This window comes from Jaculus jaculus, chromosome 16 (genome assembly GCF_020740685.1).
Source record: "Jaculus jaculus isolate mJacJac1 chromosome 16, mJacJac1.mat.Y.cur, whole genome shotgun sequence".
NCBI classification, from domain to species: domain Eukaryota; kingdom Metazoa; phylum Chordata; class Mammalia; order Rodentia; family Dipodidae; genus Jaculus; species Jaculus jaculus.
This window is the reverse complement of record NC_059117.1, coordinates 72,748,715-72,765,600: the sequence shown is the minus strand read 5'-3', so window position 1 is coordinate 72,765,600 and position 16,886 is coordinate 72,748,715. Positions and strand designations below refer to the sequence as shown.

The 16,886-nt window shown below is 39.7% G+C and overlaps 1 protein-coding gene across 1 annotated transcript in view; it reads right to left on the bottom strand.

The window, feature by feature from the left end:
• Suclg2 (succinate-CoA ligase GDP-forming subunit beta) overlaps positions 1-16,886 on the bottom strand; it is a 254,151-nt gene that overhangs the window by 189,870 nt on the left and 47,395 nt on the right. The window contains exon 2 of the mRNA XM_045136042.1: positions 8,566-8,707. Coding sequence (XP_044991977.1) covers positions 8,566-8,647 — 82 coding nt within the window. The 5' untranslated portion in view covers positions 8,648-8,707. The remainder of the gene's footprint in view (positions 1-8,565; positions 8,708-16,886) is intronic.

Sequence of the window (16,886 nt, the reverse complement as noted above, 5' to 3'; positions counted from 1 at the left end):
AATTTATCAGTAAATTTCTTATCAGGAAGAAAGTACATATAGCTATTATCTAACACTCACTTATTCCTTCCTGCTATTCCTTTCATGAAGGTGTTTCAGTCATTTTATCAGAAATCTAACACATGATACAATAAGTCAACACAACATTAGTGTCACACATCTGAAATGAGATTTTGATTTGTTAGTCTCCAACACATTACTTACATTACTATAAATTGTGAGAAGATGAAGACATCTGGCATATAAGAACAGTTATGAAATACCCAACTCCGGGAGCATGCCTATATTGATGCTCAGAGCTCTCTTGATTCTATATTTTAAGCAAAAGACATGAGGCCTATGTAATTAAATATATGTCCACGTTTTTCATAGTACTTGCAAGGAGTCCCACTGCTTTAGTTTTTAAAATGACCACAAAACACACCTGTGACAGTCAAGTATTATAACAGGTGGGGGAAGTATATGCCCGGGGAAATTATTTAGTATTGTCAAGATGATTAACATTTGAATAGGCACTGTAAAATAGTGAACTCTATCAGCAAGCTTTCATTTTCCTCTGTTGCAGTTTGTAAGAGGTTAGAACAAAATCCATATTCCTAATGAGGCTTATATAAAAGGCTCTGTGAGCACCTGGATCTCACCTGCCTCTATAGCCTGAACATCTTCTGGACATTTGATTATCTTCCTTGATCTCAACTCACGACCCCGTGCTCTTCCCCTGAATCTTCTGGCAGGTGTTAGCATTCACAATGTCATACCACAGCATCCCTTAGCACACCTCAGTCTCACCCCACCATTCAATCATTATCTCACCACACTACAAACCACACTGTTTTGTTCTCCTCATAGCTTTGATAGCCTTGGCACAATATTTTGTGACTGTTCACATATTCATTTTCTGTCTTCTCTCACTAGAACTCATAGCTGTTCCAAAGGTATGCCTTATTCCAATCACATTTTTCAGAACAAAGAACCTACATACAAACACCACATGTTCAGTGAAGGAACAATCTGCTTCACACTAAACTGAATACAGTGGCTGCAGTATACAAACAACCCATTTGTACTCAACTCATGTCACGAGTGGCCTCATCATGTGAAAACCATAGGGTACAGGGATGGACCTTCAAGTCTAAGGAAATTACATATGCCCTACTACATACATTTCCTTCTGAAAAGCTGCCCAAATGGTCTAAGGTGGAGTTCTTCTAAACATTTTCCCTTTCAAGGGATGAAAAGGTATCTCTAAGGACACTCTTAGGTTCCTTTAGTAGATATTCAATGGCTGAGGTAAGGCAGGCAAAGCAGCATTTATTAAGGAAACACCAAGTTATGAAAACGTTTGAGACACTACATTGTCCATCACCTACCCTATGTACCCAATACATATTTGATGAGAGCATGAGCAAGTGAAAGCCTCAAAATGTGTTCTGCTGAGAAGGTGGACAGTGGAAGGGGTGGAGCAGGGGCGGCGGGTGACGACGTAAAAGTCTAACGGGACATGCTGGTCTTTGATGACTCAGGATAGCAGATATAACAGTTCTAATTGTGAGAAAACCATTTCCCTTTGTGCATGTCACACTGGACTGTAATACAAATAACAAGCTTTATACACAAATAGCAAATCGAACAGCTATAATTTCTTTTTAAAGCAAGTATTGACAATTTCTTGCCAACTTTCTGAGATATTTTCAAATTCAAAGAGATGGGAAAATTCCAAAACTAACTCTGTTCATTACTAGCTTTCAGGACAAGTCAGAAGACAAAATTACTTTTACCTCTCCTAAGAGGATTCCTGCACCACCTATATTTACAATGGGATGGTCACTCCTTTTTTTGGCCCATAACACCAAGGGAATATCAGAGACACACCAAACATGCTTAGTCATCCTTGTGACCAAGCAATCTCAGCACATGATTCATTTTAAGGTCTCAATAACTGTTAAAATAACATCTTATAAAATGGTGGGAATATTTAAATCACAGGTGATTTTGAGCCCTCCCATGTTTTCTTTTGTGTGTGTATGTGTGTACATAAATACATTTGCATGTAAGTATGTACATAAGTAAGTATGTAAGTTGTGATGGTTTGATTCAGGTGTCCCCCATATACTTAGATGTTCTGAATGCTAGGTTCCCAGCTGATGGAGATTTGGGAAACTCAGAACTAGCACTGGAATGGGCATATCTAGGGAACTTTTCATCTGAAATGAACACACATCCAAAGATCCTCGAACAGAAAGAATGACTCATCAATGTAAAAAGAAGAGAAAGCCATGCAGACTAGGACTTGGGTGAAATGTGACCTGATGGAGCACTAAGACCAAGAAGGAAGACAATGCTGTTTCATCTAAGCAGATTCATACCTAGAATTACTTGATCTGACAGCTGCCACATTTTGACAGAGGCTGTTTTGAGGCATAAGATATAAAGACCAGCCTGAGGAGAACTACTGGGCCAAAGCCTACCACACGACTGACAGCAAACAAGTCCACCAATATGACATCTCTATTCCAGCCATTTTCCCCAAGGATACTGCTTCCTTAGTTTTGCCTCCCCTTAACTGAGATAATGGGCATTTAAGAAACCACCACTGAGTATGTACATCAGAGAAGTCATTCATGAGAACTTCGATTCCAGATGGAGGGCTCCTGAGTGTGTTTGCTCTTGTTTTAATTTTTCCATTCCGTAACTATCTTTGGATCTCACATGCAGTCAAATCCAGCCTTATCTACATAGCCAGTTCAAGATCAGGCTAGACTACATGGTAAGATCATGTCTTTAAGAAAAAAATGAAAGTGTCAGGAATATAGAGGTAAATGGAAAATGGCCTGGCCTCAGAACAAAGCACACTTTTAAATACCATCTGTTAGCACACCCTAAGCCCAGCATTCATTCCTGTCATTCCTTCCATCCCTTGTTCTTCCTCCATTTAAGTGCTTCATGAATTAATGGTATCTCTTTCAAGCTCTCCATTTCTGCCTATAAAGCAGGCTCCTCAGTTGGGTATGATGGTATATACAGTAATGCCAGCACTTAAAATTAGAGATGGAAGGACTAAAAAGTGTGAGACCAATCTGGGATAGACAGACTCTCCAAACAAAAATCAAAGCCATTTCCACAATCATTCTCATTGTATAAGACGACACAACAGAGGACAGAACACAGACAAAAGCTTCAAGGAGCACGATGGAGCCGCAGAGTGTGCTGGAAGTATGAAGAGGGCAATGTAGGAAAGAAAGGCTGACTATGTCAAGCACAGTCAAAATTACCCACATAAGAATAGTGGTAAGGGGCAAGAGGAGATGGCTCAGTGGATACTGGGGAATCAAATGCAAGTCATTAGGCTTTATGGTCAAGGACTTTAACTGCTGAGCCATCTGTCCATACAGAATTTGAATTATTCCTTTAAGTTTATACTATTCTACCCAATTGTATGGCCAAGTAAATTATGGCTTGGAGGAATCAGCAAACAGAGGTGGTATGAGAACTCTGCCTACATAACCCATGTTCACACTACATTTTGAATCAAAAATACAGATTTTATTGATCCTACCTGTATAAGAAACTGCTAGATGGTCACCAAGCCCATTTCTGCATCTTAATCACAGCTTGGAAGCCACTATCTCTGCCTCCCTCACTGGTGGGATCATATAACCAAGTTTCAGCCAATGGAATTAAACAAAAGTGAGGTAGGATGCAAGTCTGTACATAAAATCCTCCATAGCTTTCCACACAGGTTCCTTTTGGATAAAGGATTAAAGAAGATTTTAACTTTTTTTTTTATTTTCCAAGATACAAATAATAAGCAGGAGATTTATGTGTATCATGATTCTTTTAAAAGCAAAATATCCATAGAAGGATAATAGGAGCTGGATCCTGTGTGAATGACCCCAAGCAAAATTTTCCTGCATTTTCAATTTCATATGGTATCCTCTGGATATAGCAGTTCATAAAAGGAAAAAAGTCAAAAACTCAGGGAAGATGTTTCATGGAAAAATATGGCAACATAACTTTCTGGATCAACTGCAATAAGGCAGCTTTAAAAAAAAGTCAACTCCACTCATGACACACTAGTGACTATGGAGGCACGGCCAGAGCACATGGAAACCCAGTGACACTTGGGACCAGCACTTCAAGAAAAACCTGTCCTTTGATTTAAAAGAGTATTACATGAGATAGTACTTTGCTAAATGTTTATTATGATGTGAGGCACATGGAAAGGGCCAGGAGGTTAAATGCCAGCACTCATGTTTGTGGCTTCAAATATGAGCAAACGAATTGAATCTTGCTTTGCTATTATACTACCAGAACCAAAGAGAACTTTGACTTTCAAAGTTGTGTTCTCAATAGCATCTGAGGAAAGAAGAACCCACATGCACATTCTCCAAGCCCGCCTGCCCTACAGCCTGCCTTGATCAGTCCCCTGATTCTGCGGCTCTCCTGCTGCTACTTCTTCAGAGAGCACAGGAAAATTAGTAAAATGATATTCCAGCAAAGAGAAGAGAGGAGATGGAAATTTTAAAAGGAGAAAAGAGAAAGGAGAAAACAAGCTAATTTTAGGTGAAATAAGCATGTATTAAATAAAAAAAAAATGTTTTGGGGAAGATCACACCAAGACAGCAGGAGAACCAGTCTCAGAAAATGGGGAAGCACCAAAGGGGTTCCCAGCACACCGCAGGAACCACCACTCTGACGCCACCTCTGCTATTCACAGCAAACACTTTTGGTACATTGATGGAACACATATACCATTACTCCAAGACACTTTTGCATGACTGCAGATTCAAATTAATGGGGCTGATAGGCAGTTGAAGTGAATATTTACTTCACAGAAATCAAATTCACCCTGGCCTAACATATAAGACAAAAATGGCCATTATCTCAACACTAAGGACATAAGAACTGCCTGGAAGATGCTAAGCACACAGTGTGGTGTGGCAAAGCGGTAGCAGTCCTAGAGGCTGCCCTGTGTAATTGCCGTAGGATGAGCCATGCAAGTCAGGCGGTATCAAAGGGCAGAAGTCCCTGTTTACAGGAAGTGCATGTCCTTAACAGTCCCCTTATTCACCAGGCCTCCGATGTGATTATGTAAAATGAAGAGTAAACTATCATATGTATGGACAGAAATGTGCTTTAGGAAAAGCAATCCAATGCTGGCCAAGTTCAATGAAAGCTCCTTATCTCCATTTTACGTTGTACGTCATTAGCTCACAGAGGATTCATTTCTCCATTCATATTTAAATTCTCTTTCCTGGCCAAAAACAAGTAATAAAACTGTCAAGATTTTCAAATATACTTTTTCTTCTCTAATCAAATGTTGAAAGTCTTCTGTCAACATAAAAAGAATAATTAGCAAGCTGTGGATGCTCCAAAACGTGAAAGGTAACAGTCCAAGATGTCTCATCTGTATTTATATATAAATACTTTTGAGTTATAGAGAAATGATCTTTTATTTATTTTTTAAGAGAATTGATAAGACAGCATAAAGGCTATTCTTCACAGTCTCATGCCTACTGTGCTCTGTTGATTGTATTCATAAATTTAGTGCATAGGAAGAGAAAATATGTAATCAATAAACCTGTTAAGGATAACTGGATGCAAAGAAAATAATCGCTTCTTTAAATCCTGATTTTAAATGGTAGCACCTATAAACTGCTACAGAAATTAATGCTATCTACATATTAAAATCTTAATTCACCAAAGCAAATCTACTCTCTCAATCAGATAAATGTCTCAATAGAATATGGACTCATCATTATGAATTACATTTCTGAAGCAAAAAATTTTGTATTACCCATTTTAAACAAACATTCAAATGCAACAAGCTTTCCAAAACCACACAGCAAAACGTCCTATTGCTCCAAGAGATAGAACAAAATTATTAAGGAAACATCTGCAAATTAGTTTCTATAAATTGTACCTGAAAACTTACCATATCAAACTTTAATTGAAACTTCTAATTTTATTAATACAAATTTTCCATCTTAAATATGCTGACTCACATAAAACCATCTCACAAGAACATCATCATCAAGTTAGGAATGAGGAAAATGCATGGAGCTGTTAGTAAATCTAATCTAGCTGTGTGCAAATCCAATCTTTACTGATTATGAGTTCTACAACGCTGGCAAGTTTTCAACCTTCTCTTGCCTATTTCTTTGCCTATAAAGTAACAATGTTTTACTATCAATGACAGGATCAGGCAGCTAACTAAATAAAATAGACATGCAGAGCACTGACCTGGAGGAAAGGAAAAGAGGACTTGGAACCATACAAGAAGGTTTGGGGCAACTGAGACAAAAAGTTGCATTTAGGCCAGAAAAGCTTCAACCCAGAGGGTCAGAAGATAACCAAGAATGCAGGTTCAGACACCACGAAGGACACTGACATAATTCGCCAAGGCTACACTGCAAACACAGAATGCTAATAAGAAGATTCAGCCACCAAATATTTTATAAAATGTCATTTTTTTTTCAAAGCACATCTTTTGTGGTTGGAATGTGAAATGTCCCTCACAGGCTTGTGTTTCTGTTTGACCATTTGGTCCCCAGCTGGTGGGGCTACTTGGAAGGTTGAAGAATTTTCAGGAAAGAGAATTTCAATGGAGGAAGTAGGTTCTTATAGCCTACCCCTACTTCCTGTCCTCTGTTTCCCTTTCTGCCAGGATATGAGAGGTCAGGAGTCCTCGCTGCACATACCTGCCACCATATCTTGCCCCATCAAGATGGGAGATATATATATATATATATATATATATATATATATATATATATATATATATACACTAAACTACATGTAAAAATAAATATTCCCCATGCTTAAGTTGCTTCCTGTTAAGTATTTGGCCACAGCAACAGGAAAGTAGCTGATATAACATCCAAATACAAAAATGGTAAAAATGTAAGGCAAACCCATTTCCATCATTTATATGACCTCTCCTAACACATGGTGGACAAGATACTGCTTATTATACATCTCTGATCTGCCTATGAATTTGAATTACAAAGGTAATATGCCTCCTGGAATTATATGTGCTGCTTGTGATGATAAAATCTTATATAACACTTTATCTTTTAGTCACACTAAAATTCCATACAATTTTTCTCCTCATAAATATCATAATTATTAAGTGGAGAGACCAAGACAAATCAGATAGGAATGTGTACATTCAAGTTTTCACTTCAAATCTACTTGGTGAAACCCCACCTGTGCTCTGGTTCTGGGCTCTCATCAGTCCTGTAGTTGTGAGAACATAAACACTATGGAGTATTTTTGGTTCTTTGTCCTTTGCTCTCAGGCAAGCCCAGGGATGACAATGGACACCATTCCTTTTATACTTTCTATCAACTCGTTTGACTTTTAACCATTGAGAATTAGTAATATCTCCTCTTCCAGTGCTACAAATTTCCTCTCAGATCAAATTGACTCAATAACAGAAAACAGAAATGAGACCCCTCCTAACAAAACTACCTACTGAATATAGGAGCACACTGATTCAGTTCCCAAGTCAGCTGTTTGAGGTTCTTTGAATTCCCAGTTAGCTCTAAGCAGACCCACAGACGGAACTAAGTTCCACTGGTTACACCACCTGAGGGAGCATCACAGGTGGCAGGGGAAGAGTATGCACACAATGGCATCCTGCTCACTTAATGCACTGGGTATTGCTGTCTGTTTCCTCTATACAGTCCAGCAAACTTCATTAATATGGACACACTATGTTGCAGCACCCAAATTAAAAAAAAAAAAACAACACAAAAACTGGCAATAAGAGGGAAAATACTGAGCCAAAATCAGCTTGACTTTAAAATGTATGCATTAGCTGGGCTTTGGTTGCACATGTCTATTGTAATCCAGCACTTAAGAGGCAGAGATAGGAAGATCACAAGTCAAGGTCAGCTTGGGCTACATTGCAAGACTCTCAAAAAAGAAAGAAAGAAAGAAAGAAAGAAAGAAAGAAAGAAAGAAAGAAAGAAAGAAAGAAAGAAAGAAAGAAAGAAAGAAAGAAGGAATAGGGGCTGGAGAGATGGCTTAACGGTTAAGCGCTTGCCTGTGAAGCCTAAGGACCCTGGTTCGAGGCTCGGTTCCCCAGGTCCCACGTTAGCCAGATGCACAAGGGGGCGCACGCGTCTGGAGTTCGTTTGCAGAGGCTGGAAGCCCTGGCGTGCCCATTTCTCTCTCTCCTCTATCTGTCTTTCTCTCTGTGTCTGTCACTCTCAAATAAATAAAATTTAAAAAAAGAAGAAAGAATAAAGAGAAAAAGAAAAAAAAAAGAAAAAGTAGAAGAGAGTACACACACTTCCCAGCTTCCCAGTCACTATCATATCTGACCTATATTATAACAGGTTTCTACATCAGTCACTAAGCCCACAGAACAGACTACAGTAGTGACATAAAACTCAGAGCATTTCCCACAAAGCAAAATCCATGTGCTGTTATCTTGAAGCTCAAAGCCATAGTCTGTATTTATTCCTATTAATATACCATAGCAAAGAAGACTTAGTGGGAACCCTGTGCCTATGAATTCTCTGGAAGCACATGTGATTCTCCTAACAAGTCACTCACTCAGCCTCTTAGCAGCCTCCAGGGCCTCTTTAGCAGTGTTTGCTACGAAGAACCTCTGAACTCTCACTCCATGGTCTGACATGATCTTCTTGCTCTGGTACTCCTGCAGGTTCAGACATCTCCTGGAGGTCAAGTGAACAGCCTAGGGAAATTGAGAGGGAGAGGTAAGCAAATATATTAATAAGAGCGGACATGATCAGGCACCATCAACTGACAGTAAGCAACACTTTGAGCTTTGAGAAGCCACAGAGAAAGCAAACAGAAATAACTCAAGACTAATTATCTTTAAATCAGAAATGCTAATAACAACTATGCACAAATGCTCACAGAAGTTTTAAAAATGAAAACAAAGCAAAACATGATCTATCCCTAGTCTATATCAATGCAAATTTCCTGGTTTTGATATTGTTCTAAATCATAGAAGATGCTGACATTAGGGGCAGCTGAACAAAAGGCACATGGATTTTTTTTGTATATGTACAACTTTCTATGAATTAGTAGTTTTAAATCAGAAGTTATTTTGAAAAAGTGTTAAGATCCTAAAATATAACCCATGCTTCCCTCACATTAGTACCCCATGAATTATGGTATTATTTTAATGATTTTATGCACATTGCTATAAGGAATATCAGGAAAGCATTTCATCTGTCTGAGGTTACTGGCCCAAAAACTAGTGCAATCTTTATTTCAGTTTTAATGGAATCTACATCTATAATTCATATACTAATATAGAATATAATAACTGGAAATATTTCTATTAATTAGGCTAGTTCCTCAACTGAGATTCAAACAGAAGTGTTTTTTTTCCAATATACACTATTAATTACTTTGTAGCATATATTGAAAGAATAAGAGGAAGAATGACATATACAAATTATTCTTATTGTATCAATAAAATTAACAACAGTTGCTACAAAACCATAAATTGTATTTTTAAAATTTTTTATTTATTTATTTGAGAGTGACAGACAGAGAGAAAGAGGCAGATAGAAGAGAGAGAATGGTCACGCCAGGGCCTCCAGCCACTGCAAATGAACTCCAGATGCATGCACCACCTTGTGCACCTGGCTTACGTGGGTCCTGGGGAATCCAGCCTCAAACCGGGGTCCTTAGGCTTCACAGGCAAACGCCTAACCTCTAAGCCATCTCTCCAGCCCCATAAATTGAATTTTAATGAAAAAGGCAGAAATAAAGGGATACATTCACTTTGCTTCTTTCCATCCATGAATCACAATGCAAAGGAACTTGCAAGATGACAGTGTCCCTAATGCACACTGAAAACTGCATCACATAACTGAAGTGCAAGACTGGTAGCATGTGGAAATAATCGAATACCCTCTCCAGCAACTTCTACCAATGGCTATCATGAATGCCCAAGGCAGTATGAGACCAATCAGAGCACTGAAGACCACAAGTCTTTAATATGTGGAAGCATTAGCTTTCACAATCTCTTGTTCTCAGAATATTGTCTTGTTCTAGAATCTTCAAGCTAGCACTCAGAAGCTCTTTTAGACAAGGTAGGAGGATCCAGCAAAGTTATAGAACCTTAGACTGTCTTCTCAAGACAGAGTGTGTTCTTAATTGTTCTACATCTCTAGGTGTCTTGCTTTTACATGCAAAATACTAAAATTAAATTAGTAAAATGGATAAGCCCTGACATTTATCCTCAAACAACTTTTAATTCCTAGAAACTGACCATCTCTAAAACTACAGAGTAAACAACCATCCCTTAAGACCTGAAATAAACATAATACTTTATGCATACTTGTTAAAATATCAAATCTTGATATGATCAAGCCTTTACATATATTGCTAAAAATGTTCTTAATATTAAAGTTGATAGCAGTTCTTCTATATACATATGTAGGACAAAATTAACCTGCCAGACAAGTAGTGCTCACATCATTTACTGTATGTTGTTAATATTACTTCTGACTTATCAAGTTTTGGTGAAACATCAATCTGAAATTCAGAAAATTTTGTAAATGAACACACTCAGTGGCTCAATAGTCTCAGCAACATTCCATTCAAAATTTCAAGAAAAACACAAAGTTAAGATATTAAGTAAAAGCCCTGGGCTGGAGATATGGCTTAGTGGTTAAGGCACTTACCTGCGAAACCTAAGGACCCAGGTTCAAATCTCCAGGTCCCATGTAAGCTAGATGTACATGTTGGCACATGTGTCTGGAGCTCGTTTGCAGTGGCTAGAGGCCCTGGTCGATCCATTCTCAGCCTCTCTCCCCCCCCCCCGTCTCAAATAAATATAAATCAGAAAAAAATTAAAGCCCTGTGGTGAAAGAAAGCATTAAGTAATACATACGTGTCATTACTAGGGGCAATTTTTAAAAAGCAAGTGGGAAGGATCAATAATTAGTTCTATCTTGACATACTAATTGAAAGTCAGTGGCCAAAGAAGGAAACAACACACAAGTAGTGCTCACATCATAGGGACCTGGGTCCTGAGTTTGAACAACACATTTGACAGACTAAAATCAGCCACCATGTGGTCATGGTCATTTCCTTGTCATTAGAATATGGGCCATATTAATTTTAGGTATGTTAATGCAATCTGCTGCAAAGTAATTGCAACTGATCTGCAGACCAGCTTCATAGACATATCATACATATGGAGTGCTTTCCACTGACCCAGGGGAGAGCCAGCTTAAACGATGTGCTGCTCTTAAACTGAAAACAAGAACAAGCATAGCTCCAAAGTCTATGCTGAGATCAAGTTATCCCCTCACAAAGGAATCCTTCTCTAGCTTGGTAATCTATTGATGCTTGTGGTAAAACCTGGAGGATGTACTCACTACTCAAGTTTACAAGGACAAATTTATGCCTAGTCCACAGGAAACACTTGCTTTTTAAGGGAACAGGGAAGAATGACATAAGAAGAAATTTGCTATGCAAATGGATGGTGTTAAATACACTAGACATACAAAATAAGCCACTGATTATCAACAATACTTATAATTTCATCTACTACAATGGAGCATCCATACAGAAACAGGTATCTTACTAAGTATTCATGCTATTAAATAGCTACAACAATCATGAAAGCAAACATGAATGATGCTGGAGCTGTCACTAGTGCAAATCAACACATATTTCTGGTCTTCTTTCTGGAGTTTTGTTGTCTTAACTGAAATTGATGAGGTCATGTCACTAGTTCCAGCCAGTAAGCGGTGAGCCAAGCAATGTGTGATACAACCAGGTGAGTTTCAATTATCATCCTTCCTGCCCTGACCAAGTTTCCTCTCTATTGATAAGGCACACCCACACACTTCAAGATGGAAAACCACCCTTCTACTGGGACTTGAAGGGAGAGACATCCTAGACAGTTTCCAACAAACGTACAGTGAAAAAAAAAAAAAAAAAAACTTTTGTGGGCTTTTAGCAACTGAGATTCCAGTGGTTGTTACTACTGTCGAAAATAACCTATCTCTAGAATAATATAACCACCTGGGAGGTAAGAAAACTCCAGCAGAAGGTTGAGTGACTTGGCCAGAGCACAAGAGAGAATAAAACAAAACACTTCTCTGAGTGTAGTGCTCACCTAATGCAGCCAGCTCTTGTGTTTGTATTCTGGCCCTGCATTCTCGGAGGTCCCTTGGTGATACAGACCTTGATATGGTAGAGCAAGAGTATGGTCTTCAAAAGGCTAAATGTCTTGTGGGAATAGTACTTGCATGAAATGTTGGCACAATACATGAAAGAAAAAGTGAAATTGCTGCAGGCCATGGGAATGAGGGAGGTGAAGATGTGAGTGTTATCCTGAGAAAGACTGGCATACTAGAAGTGTCTGACTCCTGGGAAGAGCTAACTATTAAAACCTCAGAACAGTATCTCCATTTCAGGAGAAGTTAGAAGGCCCTAAGGAATCCACGAACTATGTAAGGGAAGTAATGTAAGGAAGCTTAATAATCAACAAACCAAGTCCCCTTTGCTTGTTTCTTGTAGTTACCATATCACCCTCCCCCACCTCACCACCACACAGAGACACTGTCTGAACCTTTCAATGGATGCCTAAAACTGTGGATAGTACTAAACCCCACATAGTGATTCCTCCTGTACATACCTACCTATGATGAAATTATGAAGATCAAAAATAATAAAATAAATTATAACAGTATGATATAAAATATTTAAAATGAGTTACTCTAGAATTCTCCATTTGGTATTTTTAGAACATTGTTACCCATAAGAAACGAGTAAGAAAGGACACTTCCTGCTTTTATTTTGCTTGGTGTCACCTGGCTTCCAGGACCTCTGAGAGTGACTCTTCAGAGTTCCTCAGTGGAAAGGAGATACCAGGCTCTGACTCCTTCTTTCAGCACGGCTGCCCTCCTCTGAAGCTCTGGACCCTAAAGAAGGCTGCACTTCCTTCCGTCATTCACCCTCCCTATATTCTTCCTGACATGGCTACAATTCCCAACAACTGGCTTGGATTCCCTCCTCTCCTATGTCTCAGCCTAGGTGGGCTCTCCAGCCCCTCTGCCTTTCCATAGTTCTAACAACCTTCACAACTGATTTTCTTCTCTTGTTAAATGATTTGTCAAATTTCCATCTTGCTGCTGGATTCTGGTTGACAGGGTTCTTCCACAGGATAAAGGGAAGGGCAATGGCACTGACCCACTTTTACAAAGGAACATTTGGCATCCTGTTTTGGAGAAGTGTCCCATTCTATCTTCCACATACTGAGGTTTCTAAGTACAAAAAAATCTAGAGGCCCCCATCCTCTTATAATATAGAGAAGGAACTGAAAGTCCTGCATCATGCATGAAATCAGAGGCAGATCTAAACCTGGATGAATTCTGTCCCTCCTCCATATGGTTTTTGGCAAAGTGACCAACTTACAACTGTGCTGGGTCTCCAATCAGCAGGGATGGGATGGGTAAGCTCTAGGCTTAGCTCCTGTGGGCCCGCACAGTGACCTTGCCATGGCACCCTTCCTGCCTGCCTTCTTTTTAACAGAGCAAGCATTTCTAAGCTCAGGGGGAAGGGGGAAAATACAACTTAAAAGAAAAGCAGCACATAAAGATTGAAGGGCCTATGGGAACATGAGAGCAGAGGCAGAAGAAAAAGAATGGAAAATGAGGGAAGGACAAAAAGAGAACCAAGAGATTAAAAGACAATGACTAAGCGGGAAAAGTTCACAAAGAAACTCAAAACACAAAATTAGACAGCTACACAGAAAAATATGACATGACTGAGAAATCATTCTTCGCCTCATGGATTTAAAATTAGAGGTGCAGAGACTACTGAAATAGCACCCCATGGAGAGGGAAGTCAACAAAAGGAGTACAGGAAGGCCACCCCCAGAGGGAGAATCTGTGAGCCAAGTCTCCCCATCCTGTGGAAAGAAGGGTCTGGGAGCACCAGGCAGAACCCAAGGCTTATTAGAATCAGGAAATTAGGAGATCTCATTCTACCAAAAAGAATAGAAATGCTATTGGATGTGGGGGTGGGGGGTTGCTCTTTCACTGTTGAAGCTTTGTTGAAATTTTGCTTTCTTGCACCCGAGCCATCCACATAAAACATGGGAGCAACCACTTCCAACAAAATTTAACAGCTAGTCTCGGTGGCACATGCCTGGAATCCTAGCACTCAAGAAGCTGAGATATGAAAGATTCAAATATGAAGCCAGCCTGGGCTACATACTGAGATCATGTCTCAAAAAAAAAAATGAATTTCACAATTTGATAGAATTTCGAGGCTTGGGGGGGGGTGGAGAACACCCGTAGCCTCTGACCTAAACAGTCTACTTTCTGGTATGTCTATCCTATTTGGTATGCCTTCTTTTTTAAATATTTCATTAATTATTTATTTTCAAGCAGAGGAAAAGGGAGGGGAAGAGAGAGAGTAAAATGGGCATGTCAGGGCCTCTTAACACAGCAAATGAACTCCAGATGTATGTGCCATTTTGTGCATTCGGCTTTTGGCTTTACATGGGTGCTGTACAGGGAAACTGAACCCGGGCCTTAGGCTGTGCAAGTCAGTGCCTTTGACCACTGCGCCACCTCTCCAGCTCCTATGTGGTATACCTATCCCAGCAAAACATGTGTCAGAGACACATACATGGTACCTCCTTGCAACATTCTTTGTAATGCAAAAGTTAAATCAAAATGCCCATCAAATAAAAAGCTGGCTACATAAAGCACAGCATGTTCACATCACAGCTGGTCTCAAGTTAAAAAACTTCTCACCTTTGCAATGGTGGAATGATGTGCCCATAAAATCATTCTGGTTTTTCCCTTTCAGAAAAACAATCAATGAAATTACATGAAACATTCAGTATGTTATATTAAACCACGCTTTTTTTTTTAGAAGGATTTGTCCAACTGTGGTTTAATGGAAATCTTCTAAGCATGTTTAAGGTAAGCTACCCTAAGTTAGGATATTTACTTATAATTTCCACGTATAAAGTTACCGGCGAGTGAAAGCGTATCTGCAGAGGAAGACTGCACGAACTCCCAGGATCCGTGCCCCACTTTCTCAGCTCTCTTGCAACCCAAGCCTAACACCTGGAAGACTTCTTGAAGGCTGCTGGGACCTGGGAGCCATAAACGCAGACGGTGAAATCAAAGGGTGGACGTCACCTGATTACTGAGTTACTACACAGAGGCTCTAGGGCATCTCACCTAAATCTGTATGAATGAAAAGTAAATCTTTGATGTATTCACCACTGAGGCTTGGGGAATAACTCAGTGCAGTCTTTCCTAGCCTGTTATATCTGAACATATTAGCAGTGATTAGTTTCCATAGCACATGACTAAGAGAAACCAACACTGCTTAAGGAAACCAGCACTACAGAAGGCTGGAGCAGTAAAATACCATTTATATTTCTGACACACATGTTCAGACATGAAGCAGTATTCTAAATCTTTTCAGGATAGATGTGTATACAGATAAGAACAGGTCGATTCCCGATCACGTGGCTGGAGTTCTTTGGCTGTGTCAAATCATTAATAGGCAAAGGACAGTTTCTTTAGTGTTAATAGTTTCAGGCCCTGGTTGTGCCAAGCACCCATGTGAGGGCTGGACTAACACACCCATAGGCTCATTGCTCTGGGTTCTGGTAACTCAATGTTTATGGCTCCAATCTCCTCTAAAACTTGAGGTGACCCAGGTGCTCCTATTACAGGATTACTGCTCTGAGCCTTGATTGTCACTGGCCCTCATTCAGTCCCCAGAAGTGCTTGAATTTGTATTGATTAGTAATGGCCAGTATTACAACTTCAAAGTCTGGGTGCTAGGACCCCTACTTCTGAACACCAGCTAGTGTTACAGAACTCTAGTCTGGGGCATTAGGACCCTTAGTCCTTAGGGCCTGCCAGCTCCCTGGAATTCTTCCAGTGCCTCGTCCTCAAGTTCCCTCTTCTTTAGGATCCCTCCTTCCACCGTCTTGGATTCCCACCTCCTCCCTCCTTCTTCCATCCTTTGTGGAATGCTCCTGTTTCCTGCAGCTTTGCCCGCAGTTGCGCAGTTGCTGTCTGGAAGTCTTTAGTAATCTCACTGCTACTATATAGACACCCTGTTATCAGCTCGTTCCACTTCATTGTAATAAAAATCACAAATAGGCAAGATCATTTGAGAAACATTTTTTATTACCCCTGATGTTACAATATCCTGGAAGTTATCCCAACAATGACTCAAAGAGTGTAGGGAACAGCCTGTTCATACAGCCACAAGGGGACTGCATAGATTTGGCAAGCAAGTGTAGTGACTGTAACATATTCATTACAGCACAACTTCAAGTTTCATCAAGAGCAATCACAGACAAACTTAGGTACAACTCTCCCATCTGTCAGTCACAACCTCTTCACTGAGCCTTTAAGGAGAATGCTCATTCTACTTTGGACCCAAAGGAAAAACGGTCTCTATCCACAGCAACCAGAGGCTGGGCTCTCCAAAACAGCTGCAAATGGTGGCATCAATGAGTCCTGTCTTGCCTGGAATGAGGGTTTCCCACACTGGTGTAGGCTAAGACTGGAATGAGGCCTCCAGAAACACGGGTTACATCTTCAATAGTCATGTGCCATCTCCCTAGCAGGTGGAGTATAGTTCCCTCTGGACAGTCTTGCTCAAAACTGCCAGACATAAAGAAGTCTCTGTAAAACAGCCCACTCCAAACAGGTTCATTCATTCACAGAAAAATAGCAAAAAGTATGTTTGCATAAATTTAAAAAAAGGTTAACTAAAATTTTCAACAACATTTATCAGTGTTTGACAGTGCTTGACTCTCACCCTAATAACCTGAGTTGTGTCCCATGATGCCAGGACACATAGTAAGGATAAACCAAGAAGGTAATCAGAGAATT